The sequence below is a fragment of the Cuculus canorus genome, chromosome 14 (assembly GCF_017976375.1).
Source record: "Cuculus canorus isolate bCucCan1 chromosome 14, bCucCan1.pri, whole genome shotgun sequence".
NCBI lineage: Eukaryota > Metazoa > Chordata > Aves > Cuculiformes > Cuculidae > Cuculus > Cuculus canorus.
In genome coordinates, this window is record NC_071414.1 from 7,919,660 (window position 1) to 7,941,063 (window position 21,404).

The window sequence follows — 21,404 nt, forward strand, 5'->3', positions numbered from 1 at the left end:
TTGGAACTGGATGATCCTTGAGGTCCCTTTCAATCCAAACCATTCTATGAGTCTATGATCCATGTAAAACCATCACATACCAAAGACTGTGCATCCTGGGCAGCTATTAGCAAACCACTAAACAAATTTAGCACCTTGGGCCTGGTTCAGAGCCATAGGCTTGAATGAATTTAGGTTAATTAAATACTTCATATATGAGGACATTTGGAAAGAAATTCGTTGTGTCTGTTTGCATTCAAAAGTCCTTGACTGGAGAAAGAGCTCAGTGAATACATCTTTCCTTCCTTGACAGAGCACTCAGAAAAGCACTGCCCTTTGTTAGTTTCTCTGTCTGTCTGCAAGGTTTTGAGGGGCAAATGTCTCTAGTCTTTGGGCAAAATGCATGTAACAGCTGTGCTGCAAGTGAAAAATCTACTCAGAGCATCTTCAAATGCCTTAAAGCACTTGAATCAAATAAGTGTATCAGTAGCTGTGAAGTCATCCTGCCTGTTCGGATGGGCCTATAGCTAGAGTGAACACGTCCATAGAAACTTGTCGTTTCGAGGCTTTTACCTCTCTTCTTGTATTTGACGTAGTTTGTAATCAGATGTAACATGACAGCAACGGCTTGACAAACTGGTAATACACTTCACTTGCAAAATCCATGTGGTAAGACTGCAAACACATTCTTATTTAAGCTATGTCATTTTTATGCATAGCAGGAAGATTTTTTTTTTTCTCCTGTGAATCTGCTATAGAGAGTCTGAGATCTGGAGGGTGTTTTCTTTTTTTAATCTTTTAAAGTATGACTGATATTTTTAGAGCCTCTAAGAAAAAGTTTGAGTTTCCCCAGTCACGCTAATTTACTTGGACAGTCATTCAGATACAAAGCACAGGCTGAAAGAGGTTCTCTTATTATTTGCTCCCTGAAACACGTGTGCCCCATTTTCTAGCCATTTGGATGTTTCATAAGCTTTTATTATTTACCACATTGGTAAAAAAAATAAAAGGAAATAGAGAGAGAAGGAAAACAGGTTTTTTAGATCTCGTACAGTCAGTTAGAGAGAAAGAATACAACTAAGAAAGTCATTGGTGTTGTAAAAAAGTCATTAAGATTTGGTCATTAAGAAAGTCCTGCAGTAGCTTCTAGGGATGATTCAAGAAAAACTGGGGGTGTTTCCCCTACTGATGTAATGTCAGAGCAATTACAGCAATGCCATGTCAGGGCGTCATGCCGGACTGTGTGGTGACTGAATCTGCCGTCTGACAAGGCTGTTTTTCCACTCTGTGAAGCTGAATAGCGCTATGCATTTTTCTCCGAGTCAAATCCTGTTGCACCTATATGTTTTCACTCATTTTACTCGAGTGAAATTCTGCTCAAAAATGTCTGAGCAGAGACAAGGGAAATATGAGAATCCCCATGTATGCTCTGCATCTGGCGTGTCAACACAGGAGGCAGGTGTTCAACAGCACTTGCCACTTTCTTTGCCATACCCTGTGTGGGTTGCCATAGGGATTCATCTCCGTGGAGTTAGGAGGAGGAGGCAAGGAACAGGGATTCAGACTGCATTTTTCTCATTCAACATAAAGCATAGCATAAGAAGTTAATAGAACTTGAGTCCATATTACCACAATCTTTCCTTCTGTTTTGAAGAATCCTTTTGTAGGACACATGCTTGAAAACACTAACAGTATTGTTATGTACATGTGTACGCTTATATCAGACTTTCTTGCTTTGGAACCTCTAAAACTCTATGTCTGCAATTGGTTGTCTTCCCCTACATAAAAGCATGAGCCTTGCTTTCCAGGAACTTTTCCAAGAAAATTTGAGGGCTAAGGGCACTGGAATTACTTCCTCTCTATATTTTTCTATGTGGGAAAGAATGAAGAGTTGAGAATTAAAATTTTCAAGCTATATACGCTTGTTTGAATGCTATCCACACAGCTCATTTAAATAAATGAAATAATACTTTATAGAGCCCGAGGTTCTCTTTCAACAGTCTTTCTTAGATCTGTGCATTTACTTAAACAATGAAATCCATAACATAAATACCCACGTATTTACTCCCAGTCTCTGGTTTATCTGCTGTTTTATCTGGGAGACAATGTATTTCATTCTGTTCCTACCCTATATTGTATTCATTGTTGTGGTACTAATCCTTAGCAGTTCATCTGATTCAATTAATTGCTTTCCTGCACATACATTGTACAGACAGAATTATCTTTTTTTGAATGCCAAATCACATTTTGGAAATACTCCTGTTATATTTGTCCCTGGCAAACACAACAGAAAGTCACATCTATTAAAACTGCATTCATTACCAAATCCACAGAAATTAGGTTTTTTAATGAATAGCAGTTCATCAAGCATTGTGTTGTAAAAGGCAGTAACTAAAGGAAACCAAAGTAAAACATTCACTTTCATTCTTGAACATTTTTAACTTTATTATTATAATAGAATTACAATCTGACATAAAATAAAGAGCTTTTGCTAAACTCTGTAAAGCAATACATGCTTCTGCCATAAACAACCTCTATTAGATTTAGGTTTTATTGCCACATCACTGCACTGAGGTGCAATAAACATTCAATGTCATCTTTTTAAAATTATCCCAGGAGTAAACAGAAACTGTCCTCTATAAGAGTGTATCATTATTTTCAAGGAAGACTTACTATTATTACATGGTTTAGCAAAGCATTGTAAAAAAGCTACATAGAGAATACCTTGTCTTTGATAAACTGTGCAATCAAGTTTATACAGTATAATACTATTGGCATAGACTAACTAAGAGGTGATATAATGCAATCATTGCATAGCAAAAAGCAGACTAGTTAAGTAATATTCACATCTAATGTGCAAAACGCAGACCAAAAGGTAGCTATGAATTGCTAGAAAGAGAAAATGCCCTAAATGAACACACTAGTTTAACGCCAAAAATAACAAGATAAACAAGTACACAGAAGTTAAAGAGCCGTAGTTTATTTTTTTCTATACATATATCTACACATGATACCAAGAAGATGAAACATCCCCTTAATATAATAAGCTCCAATCATATAACTTATCAAGTTTAGACAGGACTAAATGTCAGACAATGAAGCATTAAAAAAAAAATCTTCTTTAAATAAAACATTAACTATTTCCTTTTGTAGATAGAGAATGTCAACTTTTATGATTTATTGAGAGAGAGGTTAGAAAACATCACCTATGAAATTTGACTCTCAGTAACTGTTTCTCTGGAGGCTCATATAGCATTATTTTAAAATTCATTCAACATCTTATATTACTTTTTAAAACTGATGCTTGCAAATATCTACCATCCTTCCCATGTCTCTGAAAAATCTTTATCTGAAATTTTATTTCTAAGAATCAGCAGTAATAATGATGCCAACTAGAACTTTTTTAAGGGGAGCACAATACCTGCAAAATGGACATCTTGTATTTAAAGCCCTTACATATTGTTCCTACAAATATATTGCTACAGTAAAAATGAAATGTAGTAAGTTTACTCAATAAAATCTATTTTCCTGTACATTCTTTTATGTATGACTTCTTTGTATTTAATGCTACATATATTACATCACTTATTATAACAGTTATGTATCAGCAAATATAGCAGTAATATACAGATGAACTTCTGTCTTAACAAGTATTCACCATTTTTACCTACCAAATATAATCCCATACTTTAGTATTTATGCATGACCTGAGCAGACCAGTCATTAATCTAATAGTATACATTGGATGACATTGTCAAATTGCAAGCTACTGTACACTTAACCACTTTACAAATGGAATTCATTCCAAGCACTTTCTGTGTATTAATTTTTTTAAGCTTTCCAGTACCACTGATTTTTTAATTCAGGCTCTAAATATGTTTTATTGAGCATTTAACAACATATTAAGAGCTAAGAGGTGAATCCTACACAATGTTTTAAGAACACAACTTTAAAAAAGTAAAAAAATGTACAATCTCATGCTGCATATTTACATATATTATTTAAATACTATATTTTGTCTTTCTGCTATCCATAAATCTCAATCTAAAGCTTCTTTTTAATGTATCATTTTATAAAAGAATACATTCAACATATCTAGAGCTTGCAAAAATTGTTGATTTGTTGGTTTGGTTTTATTTTTTTAACTCTCTAAAACATAGTGATGTGTAAAAGCTATCTGTAAAAGCATCCAGGAATTGTTTGGATTACACAGGTGATAGAGGGAACTTGGGATCCGCACTTGATCGTGCAACTGGTTTTAAATCTAGTCTAGTGACAACTTAATGCTTAGAACAAGACTGCAGTAAGACAGCAGATTAAAGCATTTGTTACCATTAGATCTTATGTGCTATACAGTGACAAACTGTACCTAGAGTGAGTAGATTTCGTTTTTCTTTAAAGACCATGTAATATTGTATGTCAGGTGGTTTGGAATATAGAAGAGAAACAGGATTAGGAAAATAACATATCTTATGGGATTTAGCAAATGGAAAGCTTCACATCCTTGAAAATATTATAAACAGTGGTTGAATAAATGGTACGGTATAGTATGTGCATCAGGAACGTCATAAAGAATATTTTCCCACTCCCCACATTCCTTTGAATAAAAATATCTTTTTCACGTACATATACAATACTTTTTGGGGTCATTCAATACTAAGCTATCTACAAGTTATTTCTTTCCTTTTTTTTCTTTTTTTTTTTTTTACTACTTTACAACTCTTTCTTTCCCATTTTCACAATCCCTTTTCCAAGTATATACCTTATATTGTTCTCTCCTTCACACACAGTTATTTTTTTTAAATATACAGATATATTTTACCTTTTGTTAAATTAAGAAACCTTCATTTTCTTTAAGACAGAGGCAATGAAGCAAAGGGGAATTACTGTATGTGAAAACGGGAAGCAATTCCCAGAGCAAAAGACAAAACAGAACTATACAAATAAATGAGGTTATTGATGTGGAGTTGGAGCTTTTAACTGGGGCTCTCGGTTTAAATAGGTAGCCCAATAGACTAAGTTAAAGATTCCAAAAAGCAATGGGAAAGCTATTCTTGATAGTCGATCAATTTTACTGACACTGTTAAAAGTTTTCTTGGGCTCTGCAGGTTTTGTTTCTGGCTTAACTTCTTTGGGCTCAATTGTTGCACTTTTAGCAATGGTTGCCAGCCCAGGGTCCCTTGCAATATTAGGCGTGTAGCTCGTAGCTGCAGCTGTGTATGTGTTATTTTTCTTAATGAGAGGATCCTTCACTTTCTTTGGCTGAAGAAAGAAAAAAACATTTTATTCTCAGTGTCTTCTTATCAGATAAGATTATGAAAAAACACCATAAAATTTTGCAGTTAATCAAATTTATACCAGAAATTGTAATAAGCTGAAAGAAAGTAGTGTCTGGATATATGATATGACTCATGCAAAATATTTAGGTGAAGACAAAGACAAAACCATCCATTTGCGTTACTTGCATTTGTTAAACCAAATTAGATGATGGATAAACTGAGTACTTGTACTCACAGCTAGGCTTACTGATTGATAAAATTACTTTTAGTACTAATCAACAGTGATAAACTACTCATAATTCAATATTCCCTTAATTAACTGTGCTTCATGATCCGGACAAAAACTTCTAAAGAACACTGAATTTCTTAATGTAGCTTTCCAATATTAAGACAAATAATGTTATATGATGCATTCTAAGACAGTTCATACATTAAAATATACAATTTGAAAATCATGTGATCGTGCAATGAGAGAGAGCATTATTTAATAAAATGCAAAGCTGCCAGTACTCTGTTCACTAACAGTTTACACTAAAAGCATATGCATTACGGAATAGAAACAATGTAAAAAGTGCTACAATTGGATCATAGTGGCTGAAATGACATTCCATGTATAGGGCCTTAAATAGCTGTATGATTTTTGCATCCACCTACCTATATTACTAAAAGAAGAATGCATTGAAAGTCTTTTATCAGAGGAGAACTTATTGATCAGAAAGAATATATAGATTTTCCCCCTGGGTCCTTATGTTTTCTAGTATTCTGCTTCTGGTATCTACTTGTAGGAAAAAAATTGAATTTTGACATCTGGGATTACCAGCTGGAATTCAACTGTCCCTGTTGCAGACAGTCCAAAACTTCCTCCAGCCACTGCACAAGGATAAATATAGAAGAGAGATGCAGTGGGTTGTTAAGGAGGTGTAAAAAAAAAAAAAAGTATCATTTTGCTCCAAGTTCCTCTGATAATGAGAAGAAACTAGAAAACAAAAAATCCCAAGAGTTTAGAAAATCTTTAGGCTGTATTTCCCACAAAAGGGGAGCAAAAGTTCTCATTCAAGAGGTGAACATTTCAGGGAGCAGATGGGCTCCTGCAGGACACTTAGGGAGGTGAAAGGAAGCTGCAAAAGCATGAGGGCAAGGGGGGAAAGGTTTTGTTGAAGCGTGGAGTGGCTTGGAGCCCCACACAGCAAGGAAGCAAAGGCTTAAATGATAAATTCCTCATACTTAGTAAGAAAAGGGATTCACAAAATCTCTGGTAGGCATGTTCTTTATTTCATGACGGTTGTAGTCAGCTTAGCTTGAGGCTAAGAGCGAGCTTCAAATTGTCTTAGAATATTCCTGCTGAATAGGAGGAACAAACAGGTTGAAAAAAATACTACGAAAAGAAAAAACATGAAGTTGGAAAGACTTTTAGTTGTCTATCCATTCTCCTCCTGACCAGCATGGCTGCTACTACATTTGCTAAGTATGAAGCCAGTCCTGTTTCCTTCTAGGCCAGATACTCTCATGAGCAACAATATATCCAGCAGGCAAAGAACTGCTTCACAGAAGTCTCAGAGGAAATCCTTCCTGTAGATTTAAATATCATGAGGAATCTTAGGCACAGATACTCCTGACACCAGTCAGGGTCTTTATATTTCATGTCAAATTCAACTTCATGAAAAACTAATATGGCAGCTAATTAGCACTCTAAACTTTATTAAGCTGTGATGCTTTGTTCCTCGTTAGCTTGCCTTGCTTGCCTGTCCCTACGTCTGCATATAATGTACCTACAGGGTATCGGTGTGTCTTTGCTCACTGATATCAAACAACATGAAGACCCTTACGTGTTAAGGAATGCGAAGTCATACATCCTCCAGTGTTTTAAACAGTGGTTGAATATTGTGTTTATATTGGTATTGTTTTTCTGAAAATGTAATTTTCTTTGAAACAAATGAAATGGATAATTATAGTAACTGTTACAAAGTAGATTATTTAACGTTTTTAACAATACTTAACATTTAAGGGGCTTCTTCTGTTGTACAGCCTATGTTTTACAATAGATATCATGAAGGTAGGAGCACAACGAAGAATGAAGCAAATTATTTTCAATGAAAATATCATCTGTAACTGAAATTCAATATTCAACAGCAGTTATGTAGCTCTATAACGTTTGCTTTGTTACTTCACTTATTCGTTCTGCAACACTTTAGTATTAGTTGTCATTCTGTAAATGTCCTAATTTTATTTTTCTCACTGACTCACGCAACTAAAATAGCAAAAAAAATATATATATAGTCATACACTCCTGAATTAAACACACACATTGGTGTACCAATGAGTAACATCTGCTCCTCCAAATATTTATTCTGCTGAATCTCTAGTCTGTGAATATTCATAATAACCAATTAGGCAAGTTAAAACTCACTTTCAAGAGCTCTCTTTCTCAAAAAAAACCCCAAAACAACCAAATGAGCTTCCTCACAGAAGCAGCTGATGTGATAACTCATAGGAAAGGGGAAACTTTCTCTTTCATCCCCTAAATGTACTCAACAGTTTCTTGATGCACCTGTGATTTACAGACTGGGTTAGGTTAGCGTCATGTCTCTCTGTTGCACTCAGGGAGGTACAGATGAGGACTGCACATTCCCCACAACTGTCACTCCTCCCCCCAAAACAAATCAATTACTCCTGTAGACTTAGAAGTAAAAATAGTATTTCTATTTTTAAAAAATAGGGAAATGATAGGAGGCAAAAGACAGAAAAAGTCCTGTGGTGATTTATTTGGTCACGATTGCAGAGCAGCCTTCCTGAAATTCATGTTGGGGAGCAACATACTTTGGAAACTGTCAAATACAGTAAACAGAAGATTTTTTTTTCCATGTTTATATGGCAGCATCCACATTTGCTCTTGCACAAAACCAAACTGCCTTCCCTTAAAAAATACACATTTATCTTCTTTCCGCTCAATCAAAGTCTCAGTAAAATTTATAGTTTTTCTAGCACTAAATATCTTTCAGTATGTCAGAAGTAATAGACTCCGTGTCTAAGTAATTATTGTTTATGTGTAGAAATGCTTTGTGCGAACACATGAGAAAACTCTTTTGGAATAATTGCTTATTATTCTAAGTAATAAGAATTTCTAACAGGCTTAGAAAATACCCATATCATGACCAGAAGTAGGAGTTGCTGGGATGGACGTTAAGCAGTGTTACCTTTTCAGGAACGACGCTTTTGCCATCCCATGCATAGCCTCTCTTTGTGAAGTAATTCACTGTTGCAAATTCGATGAGTGCAGAAAACACAAAGGCATAGCACACCGCTATAAACCAATCCATAGCAGTGGCATAAGCCACCTTGGGGAGCGAATTCCTTGCGCTGATGCTCAGAGTAGTCATTGTCAGGACAGTTGTCACTCCTGCAAAGCAAACAGTTTTAGTGTTTTTAGATCAGTGGCTATATTTTTTACTCCATTTCTCAACTGTTGTAATAGATGGGAAAGCCTTGTCATCACCTCTAATTTCTTATAAACTTTCCCACGTAAGCTCAGTTGCTAGCAGAGGGTATCAGATTACAAGTTCTGTGGAAGCTGTAGGATTTTCAAAACATCTTTTATACCTTTATTCTTTGATACTGTTGTAGTATTTGGAAAGTTGGAATGGGAAAAATATTTTGAGTTGTGATGCGGATAGTACTTTATGCTTCCTGGTATTTGGAGAATAAGTTGTTCCTCATTCATGCCTTGCAGATTGTCCTACAGATGTAAAAACTTAAATTTTTTTGTTATTTCTTGCAACAGTTCTAAGATATTTAGATAGAAAACTAAAAACTTAGTTTTATTCATCTTATTTGGTATATGTTCCTTCAAATGTATATTCAAATGCACTAAGCTTTATGTCATATTACATTTATTTGAATTGATGGTTTTACAGATTTCTGTCCCTTTATTCAGTGATGCCCTGAAAACAGTAAAGAATTTATGTGAGAGCAATGACAATGCAATTTGCATTTCTGATACCAGCGCTTCTCACAGCTGATGAACCTTTTCCCTTAACAGGCCATAGCGAGCCAGCTCTGAGATGTATTGAGCTCACTCTGCTCGCAGCTGCTTGAAAAAAAAACCATTACAACCGCAGGCTAGACATTTACATCAAATCACATGCCCACAAGTTACCTTGACAACTGCAATGTCATGTATTGAACGTGTCTTGAGAGTTTGTCTTCACTGCACTAAGCGTTAGTGAAAACGTGCAGTGGTCTAAAACAGGACAAATAATGAACAACGTATTTGTGTGCTGGTGTAAAGGGTTTGAATTATTAGTGCCTTATAAGGAAGCAATTTATCTTCCCTGAGAGAAAACCTAATCTTGTCTTTGATTCCTTACTGGTGAGCTTATGTTTCTCTTAGCTCAGTCAAAAAGCTTTGGACCATAAATTAGCTTCTGTTACATCTTTGAAACAAAACGTGCAAACTGTTGTGTACTGCACCACATCCAGATTCATGCTGTTCTCTGATATGTTACGCAGAACTAGTTTTATCAAAAAATTCTTAAACCTACTTGGTTTACAACTGCCAAGCAGTTTATAGGTCTTGCTTACCAAAGACAGTTCTTGCTGGAACAGATTCTCTATTAAGCCAGAAGGACACCTGTGACAGTATCACTGTCATGATGCATGGCAGATATGTCTGGATGACAAAATAACCAATCTTTCTCTTCAAATGAAAATGCGTAGTCATAACAACATATTCCCCTAAAACCAAGGAAAACAGGAACATCAAAGCTTTTATAAATATACAAATTAAAGGACATTATAGGAACTATTTTTCAATCATATTCAACCCTATTGTAAAAAAATAAAAAAAATGAGTCTTCAGATCAAATTGAGTCAGCTCTGAAGAAAACAGCTAGTAAAGCAGGTTCTGAAGTTCCACTAATAATACAAAACCAGACAGTTCTGGGAAATACTAATTAAATTTACATCTTTTCATGTTTCTGAGTATTGAATGAAAATCTGCATTAACTGATGGCCGTTTGAGCCTGTTGTGAAAGTTCTTATTCCATTAGAAGATGGAAACCCACCATAATATACAGATGTAAACATCACATAAAGACTAAATCAAGCACCCACTCAGAAGTGTTTCAGTCAGGCCAGCATTAATTTTGATATGATTCTGTCTGCATTACCACTATCTGTGCTTTGTGTACTCTGAGGATTAAGAGCCCCTGTTTTGTTAATTCACGACTTTACTAAATGATTATTCTCTCCTGAAGTAGATGGACAGTGCAAGAGTAACACAGAATATTTTCATTAGCCCTAACTTTCCAGCTGCTGCAAAATCATATGAGCTGGGTATTCAAATTGAAATTGAAAGGAAACCTAAGTATTTGTATAACTCTATAAACCTTTCCTGCCAGAGCACAGCAAATAATGCCTCGTTTTCAGATCATTATTTACCTAATTGAAAATGGATTTTGAAAAACAGTACATCCTCAAAAGATTGGAGAACCTATTGTTGTGACTTTTTTTTTGGAGTATGTTGATTCTTATCATGCAATAAACATTATCTTAGGAGAGAATCAGGTGAACGTGTGCCTGAGTGGAAACACCTTTCTAGATTAGAGATGATGTGAAATTACTGTTCTATTTTAAAATGCAGGCAGTTGGAAAGATAAAGTTGCTCTTGTACACAAAAAGCTTAAACTGGGTGGGAAAACTATGTCTAGACATTGACTGCTTATGCACCATATATGTCAAATGCCCTTTTCTTTAATTCAGAGTCTAGAAGAACACTCATTTGAACAATCTCAGTAATGTATAACCCCAAGGAAACCTTATAAATAAGATGTGACAATACTCCTGGTATGTTTCAGTGTAAAAGACAGTAGCAAAGGGGGAAAAGAGAATCAATTATACATTGAGAGGTAAAGCAAAGGATATGCAAGGAAAATTTCCTTTCAAAAATAGGACTGACAGTATAGTGGCCACTACTACTTGAATCTACCCACCTTTCTTTAACATTCACTGACACGACCTTCTTTTGCTTTGTACTAGAGATTATGATCTTATGAAGGGTGCCAGCCTTGGCTACAGGAGCCAATAATTTAATTTTATCTACTAAAATGTGACGTGGGAAGCTATTTTAATGCAATCAGATATAGAATGCTCACAACGGTGTGTCAGAATTAATTCAGTGATTGTAAATGGAAAGCTAAGAATACAGACTGAACACACCACTGTACTCTGAAGCTTTATTTAGCTGCTTAAATTATCAAAGTATTTTTAACCTCTGGAAAATGAGAACAAGATTTAAAGCATAAAGGAAGGCAATTAAAAGGACAGGGATTACTCTCATCTGTTAAGTATTGCAGCAGATCTGAGCAAGACGTCAGCTAAAGGTGATGCTATGAGAAGTAAATCAGGTGAAGCACAGGCCTAAAATAACACCTACAGTTCAGTTATGAGGCAAACCTATGGTTTTAGTTCTCCACAGCATCAAGAGACTGCAATAATTTATTAGGCAGTTGTAGATTTTGGGGCTTTATTTAAATAACTGCAGGACATGGAAATACTCATTATTTACTGAATCTTTAGCTTTCATATTTTAAGGCTTTCTTTAATTGAAAGCCTTATCACATTCATGAGCTCTGACCGCTGTCTAACTTCCCAGCAATTTCTCTGTAGTTCTGTTTTCAAAGGTTTGTAATTCAGCCATAAAATTCCCTATGAAATAAAATTTATAATAGCTTTTGAAGCAAAGTATTTCCTATATTCATAGGCTTGCACAAATTGTCACTCAAGTTGTAGCTTATGCATCTTACGTTCTCTTATCTCTTATTTTCTTATCAAAAGAAGTTAAGAAGAAGGTATTTCTTTTTAGCTCCCTTGGAATTCCTAGTCTTCTAATAACAGTGTTGAGCTTCTGAATTCATTTTTCATTTTATTTATTCCAGGAAGTTTAAATTATTTCACAATACGAAGCATTTCAAAGTGGTCACAAAACTCCTTCATCTACATTAACTTGATGTTTCAAATGACTATCCACCATTTGAATAATTTCAGTGATCTGAAAGAGTTTGTTCCTGTGCTCAACACATCTGTAGCTGCAGTTTTTTAATTATATGGTATATCACATCCATTGAGTGAAATGCTCAAATGTTATAAACCAACATATCCCTTAGAATAAAAAAAAAATTGATAATTCAGTAAAGTTAGATCAAATCTATTATTCAGTGTTCTGTAAACTATTTTAATAGACCCAGCTTATCAGGTGAGCACCTAAAATTAATGTGCATCACATCAGATGTAAGCTTTGAGGTGGGGACTGAGTTTTAGCTATAATTATACTTCTCCCATCACTCTAGGTAGGAAGTAAGGCCTTCCTTGTCATTAATTTAAAACAGTCTTTCTAATTTACTGCTTATGCCATGTCACCTTATAGAAAAGCTCTTAATAACAGCATCCTCTCAGAAGACTTAAGGAACAGCAGAAAAAAAATACACCATTGTGAGTATAAATTCTGATGACTCTCGGTGCAAAACTGTTTTCAAAGTGGCAAAATAATTCTACGTAAATAGAAACTTGTACAAGCCCTTTAAACATCTGTTGAGGTACTTAGAAAAAATATCATTTTAAAATATTTCTGAGTCAATATGAGTCAGAAAGTTGGAGAATGACAGGAATTTTGGATGAGTTAAAAATAGATGACACTCTGCTTTAGCAAAAAAGTCGCAACAATAAGTATTTTGTTTACTGAATGCTATTTTAAGTCTGTAGTACCTGCACGTTCTATTGCCAGCATAGATGAATAACTATGCTATAAACAGAGTTGTAGTCTTTCAAGATTCTTTCTCACAAATAAATCAGTATTTGTGGTTATCTTTTTCTAGAACTGGAATTGAGGGTAGCCGATGGTCAACTAGCAAAGAGTGAAATTAAAGGAAAAATAAAAGGACTTTTGGATTCACCAAATCATTTTATAATTTTGAGAATGTTTAGAGCAACCTAGTTACACCTAAACTCTTGGAAAATACATGTCTGGAATTCCAGACAATTACAAATATCTTAAAATTAATCAAGATGTTGTAGAGTCCTCTAATGATCCACAGAATCAACTACATGAGAGGTTCATTTTCTTGCCTAATAAAGGTGCTGAGAACTCTTAAATGAAGATTGTCTTCAGTTCCTTGGCTTTTTTGTCAGCTAAGCCTCTCTACAGCTCTGAAAGTAGGGAAGGATTTAAGTTTTCATTACACATCATATCTTAAAACAAAGGTGATCAGAGAGACAAAGATATGCTGGAGGATTCTGTCGAGACTAGCTGCCCACCTGCCTGAATGGGGAGAAAAGTGGTTATTAAGCCCTTCTGATCGCCACTGTTATTTTGAGGAAAGCAAAGCATTTTTCCTTCCAAACAAAATCAAGAATAATTTTTCCATGAGACATTGAATTTGCAAACAATAAATGTGTTTCTTCTATGACTACGTATTCTTATCAGGTAGTAACTGAAGAGGATTGCAAGTCTGGTAGTAAAAAGATGCCTTAAAGGGCTTATTTGTAGTTTTGATAACGATTGTATTTAGTTCTTTGAAATGTTTTTCTGCATTCACGTAGAAAAAGGAGGTGGGATTCAAACCAATGGAAATATCATGCCAAACAAATATTTTTTTTTAGTTTTTCATGGAAATGTATGAAGAATTTTCACACTTTATGTTTGCCTTCAGTTCTGTTTAAGAATGTATTATCTGCCTTTCTTAACAATTTATAGGGTGCTTCTGAGATTACTATCTAATTGTACTAAACTATATCTGGTATTATCTATTCAGTTTAGATACGTTCCCAAGCTTCTGAGACTTTTCTCATTATCCTGCTGCCCTTATAATGAATCCAGCAAGCACAGAATTGGCAATGAGTGCAAAAGGGCAGGCACACAGGTTGCCAAGGTCTCTCTGAGTGAGTAGCTTCAGAACAGAAAGAGCAAAGAGCTCAAGATCCTTGCAGTTCCTCACAAATCTTGTTGACTTTTCAGTAAAGGGCAGCTGGGGTGAAGTACTGGCTCCACAAAAGTCAATGGCAGCATTTCTAGCTGTGGCCAGGCTAAGAGTTCTGCCCTTCTTTTTTTCACTTCTCTGACGCTTACCTGTGTGCTCAATAATGGAAGCAGTGAGTCTACAGGAACACGTGTTGGTTTCGAAGTCCTTACTACTGGTATCCCACTACTTTCATGATTACATCAACTCAACAGAAGCTTCCAAGCAGTAACCTGTATATTGGGCCACTAGAAACTTCTGTCTGTGAGAAATTTTGTTGGCTTAATAGAACATATGAATATATTTCGGCAAGCTAAATAAAGTATTCAGATAGAAATTAGAGTTTACTTTAAATTGACTCACTTTTCCTTAAGTGTTCATTTACTTTATGAATGATACATTAGAAAGTTTAGTTAATGTAGATGTAAGTGTACTTCTCTAGTTCAGTCAAAACACTGGCTGCATTCAAAGCAATACAACTACTTTTCCTAGTGTACTGCTTCTTTTGGTCCATTGAACTGTCAACCCAGTCTTGTTTATGCCCATATCTCAGTTTATTCCTGTATTTAGGTCTTTATGCCCCTTCCAGGTTATTTTTTTTTAAAAAGAAATATTTACATCTTGAAATAAACATTGCAAAGTGAAACAAAAAAAACAAAGGCTTTTACCCAGATTTGTTATGAGTATATAACACTATGAGTGGCAGCTACATTTCTGTATCTCATAAATAGTTTCAGAGTTAAAGCTGGTGCTAACATTAAGACACCTAAATCTTGTTTGGATGTTCCAGATTTTTTTTAAATTGATGACACACTTTTTCACTCTCTAAATACCACCTTGAGAAAATATATATACTTGCTTTTAGCAACTTACTTTACCGTCTTCAGGAATATGATCTTTGAGGATAAATATACTATTTTATTTAAGCTTATATAATAAGCAAATAATACGATAAGGATACGAGGAGTACCTTTCATAATGTAAATGACTTTTTTTTCAGACTAGATCTGTAACTATAGGAAGCTTTTATTTTTTCCAATATTTTAACCACCAGTTGAAGTAGGAAAATAATCCCAGGATATTTTATCTTTTCAGAGTCATGCTTTCCCCAATCTAAGGCTCATACATTGCAATTTACCTCTCTCACTCTTTAGTTGTTGCATCTTTTTCTTCTGCTTTAATTTATCTTTTGGCAATTAAATATGACCCTTCCCCAAAAAAACCTTTTTCACAGACCTGTACTGGACTGAACAATTCCAGAATCCACAGTTTGTCCAAGCAGATCATACTGGTTCAATCGAGAGCCATCTTCAGCCACAACCACTGACCTTGCTGGTTCCCGTGTCCATTCATACACAACCTCTGCTCTGGTATAAGCATCTAATTTAAAAGAAATACATTGCATTTCAGCTTTGCACTTTCTATTGACATTTGGCTTTATCAGAACAATTTTTTAAGCAGTAGTTTGAATATTAAATTCTCAATTATCGTGGAAACCCACAACTAGCTTAGTGGAACTTTCTATCTGTGGGAAATAAACCTGATTTTATAGGTCTATCCATAGGATGATTATTTAAATATTGGCTGTACAGTTGGATTAAGGTTGGTTCTCAGTAGCATGAAAATCTTTCTCTCCTTTACATCATTCCTACCTATGTAAAATCTAAGTAACCAGAAGAAACGGTGATATGTGGAATTTCACTGCATGTGAGGACTCCAACACTTTTTCTAACTTTTAACTATTAGCAAGAAATAAGAGCCCCAGTCTTTTCAATTTGTCATTGTGTGGTGTCCTCTGGGCCACTGGAAGAAAGTAAGTCCTTCTCAGACTGGCTTCAGCAACCTCGTCATTGGCCTGGCTAGAGCTCTCCATTTGGTTATGCCCTCCTCACACTGTCCTTGCTCTACATATGTATCACAGGCATAGCAGATGTCTCTGAGGCTGCCTAGGCTCCAGTGAGTTTAGAATCACAATTAATCTAGTTTTTGGTTTTTTGCTTTGGTTATTTCTGAGAAATACACTCAAGCTCATATTTATTTGAGTCTTCAACAATGCAAAAGAAAACCATCATGGGCTCTCCAAACCCAAGCAGTCCAGTATGTTAACACAGATAATTCAGTAGCATAATGTGTTTACCATCCAGCTATTTTATGCTCTTATTGATATGCTCTTTATGTTATTTCAGGAACCAATCTCTATAAAAATATTTTTAATCTTCCTCCCTTTGTTTAAATTCTTCTGTGATTTTATGTAGTCTGACAGCTCTCACTCTCAGCAGTTAGGGTAGGAGTTAGCTGTCTACATAGAGGTATCTAGTGTCATTCTTCACACCTAAGAGTATCCAAGACACGTACGGGACTGCACGTGCTATCAGAACCTACAGAAAACTTGCGCCCACAAAAGGCAGCTGGAAGCCAGATGGGATATCTTAGGGCATCTAAAATGACACTAGACTCCTACCTACAGAATGAGCTTTTCCCTTTTCTCAGGACTGCCAAGCAGGAAAGGAAAAGGAGAAATCTGATCGGCTTGACCTCATTTGTGAGTTAGTAATTTTATCTTATCGGTGTAAGAGATAACAGTAATTGAAGAGCTAGTATTGGATGGAGTGCACTGGTAAATTAATTGCGTGGCATTTGATCCTGCATTATTGAAGCAGAACTGTGCTTCTACCCTCAGATTTCTTACTCCCCAAGCTCTGTAGCATATACATAGCTTTTTTGAATCAATGGTAAATGCAAATATGGATCTTTAATAATTCTGACCTTAAAAATAATCACCACAGAAATTACAAGAATTAGATTGTTAATCTAGCCACAAAAAGAAAGAGTGGAAATTGTACTATTTATTTTCAAGCATTTAACATGTTTTGAAGCATGAGAGTACATTGGAAGAGAGAATACTGATTCCCTGAGCTGCTGAGAACCACTGGATTGGGCTAGAGGAGAAGGAGAACATGCAGTCAGTGCTGGAAATGAGCTCGCACTGCCCTGTACCTGCCAGGTTTGGCACTATGTTTAGCGTCCATGCTCAACTTCCAATTCAGATACTGCATAAGTGACAACACAGCCTTTTGCTCCTATCACTGCTGCCTTCCAGAGTGGCCTCAGCGTTAAAGTGACAATCAGATTTTTGTGGTAGTAATTGAGGAAAACATCTGCCTTTCCGATTTTGTTTTGCCAACATATGGCTTTTTGTTGTTCCAGAATCTCTTTAGCATTTGTCACATTGAATTTACATTGGAATAACCTCTAGCTTAAGCTGCTATCTTGGCAAATCGCTTCAGCCTTGGAGCTGGGTCAAACATTTCTCGGCCTCTACAGTATGGGCAGAGTCCGTAGGAGCCTGCAACTCCTTCAACATGAGGCTCTTCTGAATCCAGCTCCAACAAGCAATGAGTAACAGTGAAGGGCATGGAAAACTCTCATCCAGTTTAATCCAAAACAAACAGAGCTGGGCAAACACTACCCTGGGGAGCTACTACGTGTAATATTGTAGTCTGCACTTAAAGTGTGGCTTTCATGACAACTAAATGGCTTTTTCAGTAAAATTTCCAGTCCATTAAGATGATTATAATGAATTGTTTAGTTGTTTGACAGAAATGTATTTAAACGTTTCTCACTGAAAACATGGCAATTAAATACAAGAACTGTTCTTTTTCTGTGTACAACGGTGAGTCCCATTTTCATATCTTGCTTGGATCCAGCCATTTTTTTTCTGTAGGACATATGTCTTTTTATATCAATAACTAAATTTTGAGACAAATACTGTATTATCTGACAATTTCAACTATAACCTGATGAGAAGAAGGGAAGAGGTCAAGCTTTAAGGCTGTGTTCTGGACAGTGGACTCCCAATGCAGCGTTTGCAGTAAAACCACGTTACAGAAGAAATTCCTCCCCATCAGGATCCCAGATTAGAAGCTCACCTGAAATGAGTAGGGGAACGCAAAATTTCCCTAAAAACTCCTTGATTTTGTCTCGTGGCCCTTCCCAGCATTTGGAGTTACTTGTTTTGCTAGGTCCTGTTTAGGACAGCTGGCATGAGAACCAGTTAGTGTCCAAAACAAAAAATGGTGTAAAACATGACAGACCGCACCTGCAGTCTGAGCTTGGAATGCCAGTTATTGCCTCTGACTGTAGGGTGAGAAATGATGGTCCTTCAATCAAAAATATCACTGATTTTTCTGTTGTTGTTCATTTAAGAAACTCATGTGTGCTATGATATTTTTTTTCTGGCTGATATAAAGCAGGTTTAGATACAAAAGAGATGCAGGTACACTTGCGTGTCTCTCTGCTACCTTGTTTTTACCTTGTGTTGTGGTTCTGGAGCTGTATTCAAATCTATATCTTCTATCCCTTTTCATTCATAATTTCTGTATCCCAATTATTTAATTGAGGCAAGATCCTTAGCAATATGGAAACCCGTGCACTCTGTGAACCATGAGTACACTAACCTGGGACACAGTGGACCAGAAACAACTCAAAGCAGGAAAAGAATGGGAACTGTTGTTCAGACTAAGGAGTGTCTGGTGTTCAGGCTGTGGCTCAATGATGCACAGATGTGGTGACAGGTGTTGTATCAAGTCTATAAAATTCAATCTATTAGTTCACATTTGTTCAAAGACTGATGATGGTTTGATTAGCAGGTTTTATGCACCATTAGCCATCTTCCCACCTCCCAGATCCAGCATGAAGTCTGCATAAACACTTTAATGTGCATTTCAGAAGAAATACAGTCCTGCTCCCACTCCTGATCTCCCTGGGATCTCGGGGGCACAACTCTCCCGTGGCTAATCAAGAACCCCTGCAGCTACTTGCCCTGTTATTGGCTGGATTAAAGCTTCTCCCTCCACCCCCTTCTGTTTCACAGTAGATTTAGAAAGATTTAGTGGAAGTCCCGTAAGAAAACGTAATATTCAAGGAGTAAACTATTCTTGTCAGTTGTACCCTAAATTTGTATGAGCTTTTTGTTCTCTAAACTTTATCTAGGAGGCTAGTAGCTCTTTAAAGACAAAACATCAGTCCTTTCTCGTGGTAAACGCTGAGCTGTTCAGCTCGAAGTAAATTATCACCCTCCCTGCTAACAGTGAAGAATGAATGGGGTGTTCTGTTTGTTGACTTCTAAAATAGATCAAGCCACTAAGTACCCATTATCACTGAAACGACCCTTTTCTACTAGAAAAAAATAGCCATTCAGAAAACAATTTGTACTCTATTACATTTTCCCCATATTTTGTCTTCCTGTTTGTGTTGATCCAACCAACCAGGGTAAACCTCACTTTTTTCTAATTACCTTTTTTTTTTTACTTAATGAGTTGAAGGGGGGCCTAATTTAATTTTTAAGAATATTATATTTAGCTAAGTTTGAAAGCATCAGTATCGGGGTGGTTGCTATTTAAACTAAAGTTTCAGGGGAAATTCTGAACTTACAGAAAGCTTTATCTGCTGTTACACCGATTTCAATTACATTACATTTTGTCCAGTACATTCTCTAATCTAAAGTTGCAAATGCTGCACGAATAGGACTCTCATTTGGAGATCTGTGAGATTTTTCACTTCCAGAAATGTAGTAGGATATTAGTATAAATATTCTGTAATATTAGGCAAATTTTTTTATAAGTATGCCAAGACTATGGTATGGGAATTGTTTTCACCTAAAGCAATTCAGTTATCCATCTTACTTTTCTCTAGCATTGATTTTTGAGTCTTAACAAAATAGAGCAACTTTAAGATTAACATTTCCTATATAACAAACTACTTTTCTAGATATTTAGAGCACTGTCATTTTTCTCTGTTGTGAATGTCCAGGCATGACATCGGAGGATATTTAAGACACATAGAAGACGTTCATTATATTAAATATAAGTATATATAAGAATAAAAATACAACCCTGCAAAAAAAGTGATAAATACACAAGATTAAAACGTTGAGGTTTTCTCAGTTGCAAAATACTTTTGTTAAGTGGCCTAAAAAGGGAGAAACCTCAATTTAAAATAAACTTACAGCTTCCAAATTTCAAGGGGCAAGCATGTGCATCCATAGGAAAGTCTTCTAAATGCATTGGACATTCTGCTCTCACAGTCAATCTACAATGGATTAATGAGCAAAAGGACACATTTATTCTAGTTTCATAGAAATAGCAAATAGACTTCTATTAAGACACATAGAATAAGTATAGCATGATATCTGTTATGTGATTAATTAGCAGGTAGAATGGGACTGGACTTGTCTGTCGAGGGGTGCTGACAGGCATGTGTAGACACAGCAGTGCCTGCCTCTGTCCCTCTATCGTGTTTCATTGTTCAGCAGAGAATGCTTAGACTTCTGACATGGCGTTAGGATTAAAACCTATTATAAGCTGAAGCTAGTTCCTTATTGCCATCATTGAATTGGTCTGCTCTGGATGCTCAGACATTGCTGAAATAATTTCATTGCTAGCAGCTAGGGTACAAACATGTTTCTCAATAAAAAAAAAATATTAAACAAAATAGAAACAGTCACATACCACACATCAGCAAGGAGCGAACAATAATACTTGAATACCAGGCAGAAGATTGCACTAAGGCACTTGCAAATAGAAGTGGTTGAAAAAAGAGACATATGTGAACAATGTACTGTCGAGATAGTGTTCTTTTGGATTAAACCCCTAAAAGCCAAGCATTAGAAAGACAAGAAAAACTGGACTTGTATAACTACCAGCCAAGCAGATTCTACCCTAGCCTAGGCAGTTTCAAATGATGTTGCAGAATAAATTGAACATATTTGACAGGCTCCCAAAAGCCTGGAGACTTATTTTGTCCAAATAATTGCACTGCTTTTAAAAACATCTTTAAATTTGTTAAATGAAAACTCCACGTTCACCTGCGTACTAAGCTATCCATCTTGACTCTGAGTGAGCAGAATCACTTTATACCTTGGTTGCTTCCATGGGAGACATAAAGAGGGGATGTGTAGCTCTACAAAGACAACATACCATTTTTTTTTATCGTTTAATTTGCAGTCTTTTAATCCAGAATGTTTCCATCACTGTGTATCTTTGTTGTTTCAAAAGGATTTATTTAACTCCTCTGCTGACAACTGGATAGCTAAAGTTCAGTTATCTTTGAAGAGAATAGCGTATTTCCAGTAAAAGTG

At 35.8% G+C, this 21,404-nt stretch overlaps 1 protein-coding gene across 4 annotated transcripts in view; it reads right to left on the reverse strand.

Moving 5' to 3' along the window:
• Positions 1–2,433: 2,433 nt before the first annotated feature.
• The window catches only part of GABRA1 (gamma-aminobutyric acid type A receptor subunit alpha1), a 42,246-nt gene continuing 23,275 nt past the window's right edge, over positions 2,434–21,404 (reverse strand). For all 4 annotated transcript variants that reach the window (XM_054079321.1, XM_054079323.1, XM_054079320.1 and 1 more), the window contains exons 6-10: positions 20,274–20,356; positions 15,503–15,646; positions 9,837–9,989; positions 8,453–8,655; positions 2,434–5,241 (exon numbers count right to left, since the gene is read on the reverse strand). In XM_054079321.1, the coding sequence (XP_053935296.1) occupies positions 4,933–5,241; positions 8,453–8,655; positions 9,837–9,989; positions 15,503–15,646; positions 20,274–20,356 (892 nt within the window). In that variant the 3' untranslated portion in view covers positions 2,434–4,932. The remainder of the gene's footprint in view (positions 5,242–8,452; positions 8,656–9,836; positions 9,990–15,502; positions 15,647–20,273; positions 20,357–21,404) is intronic.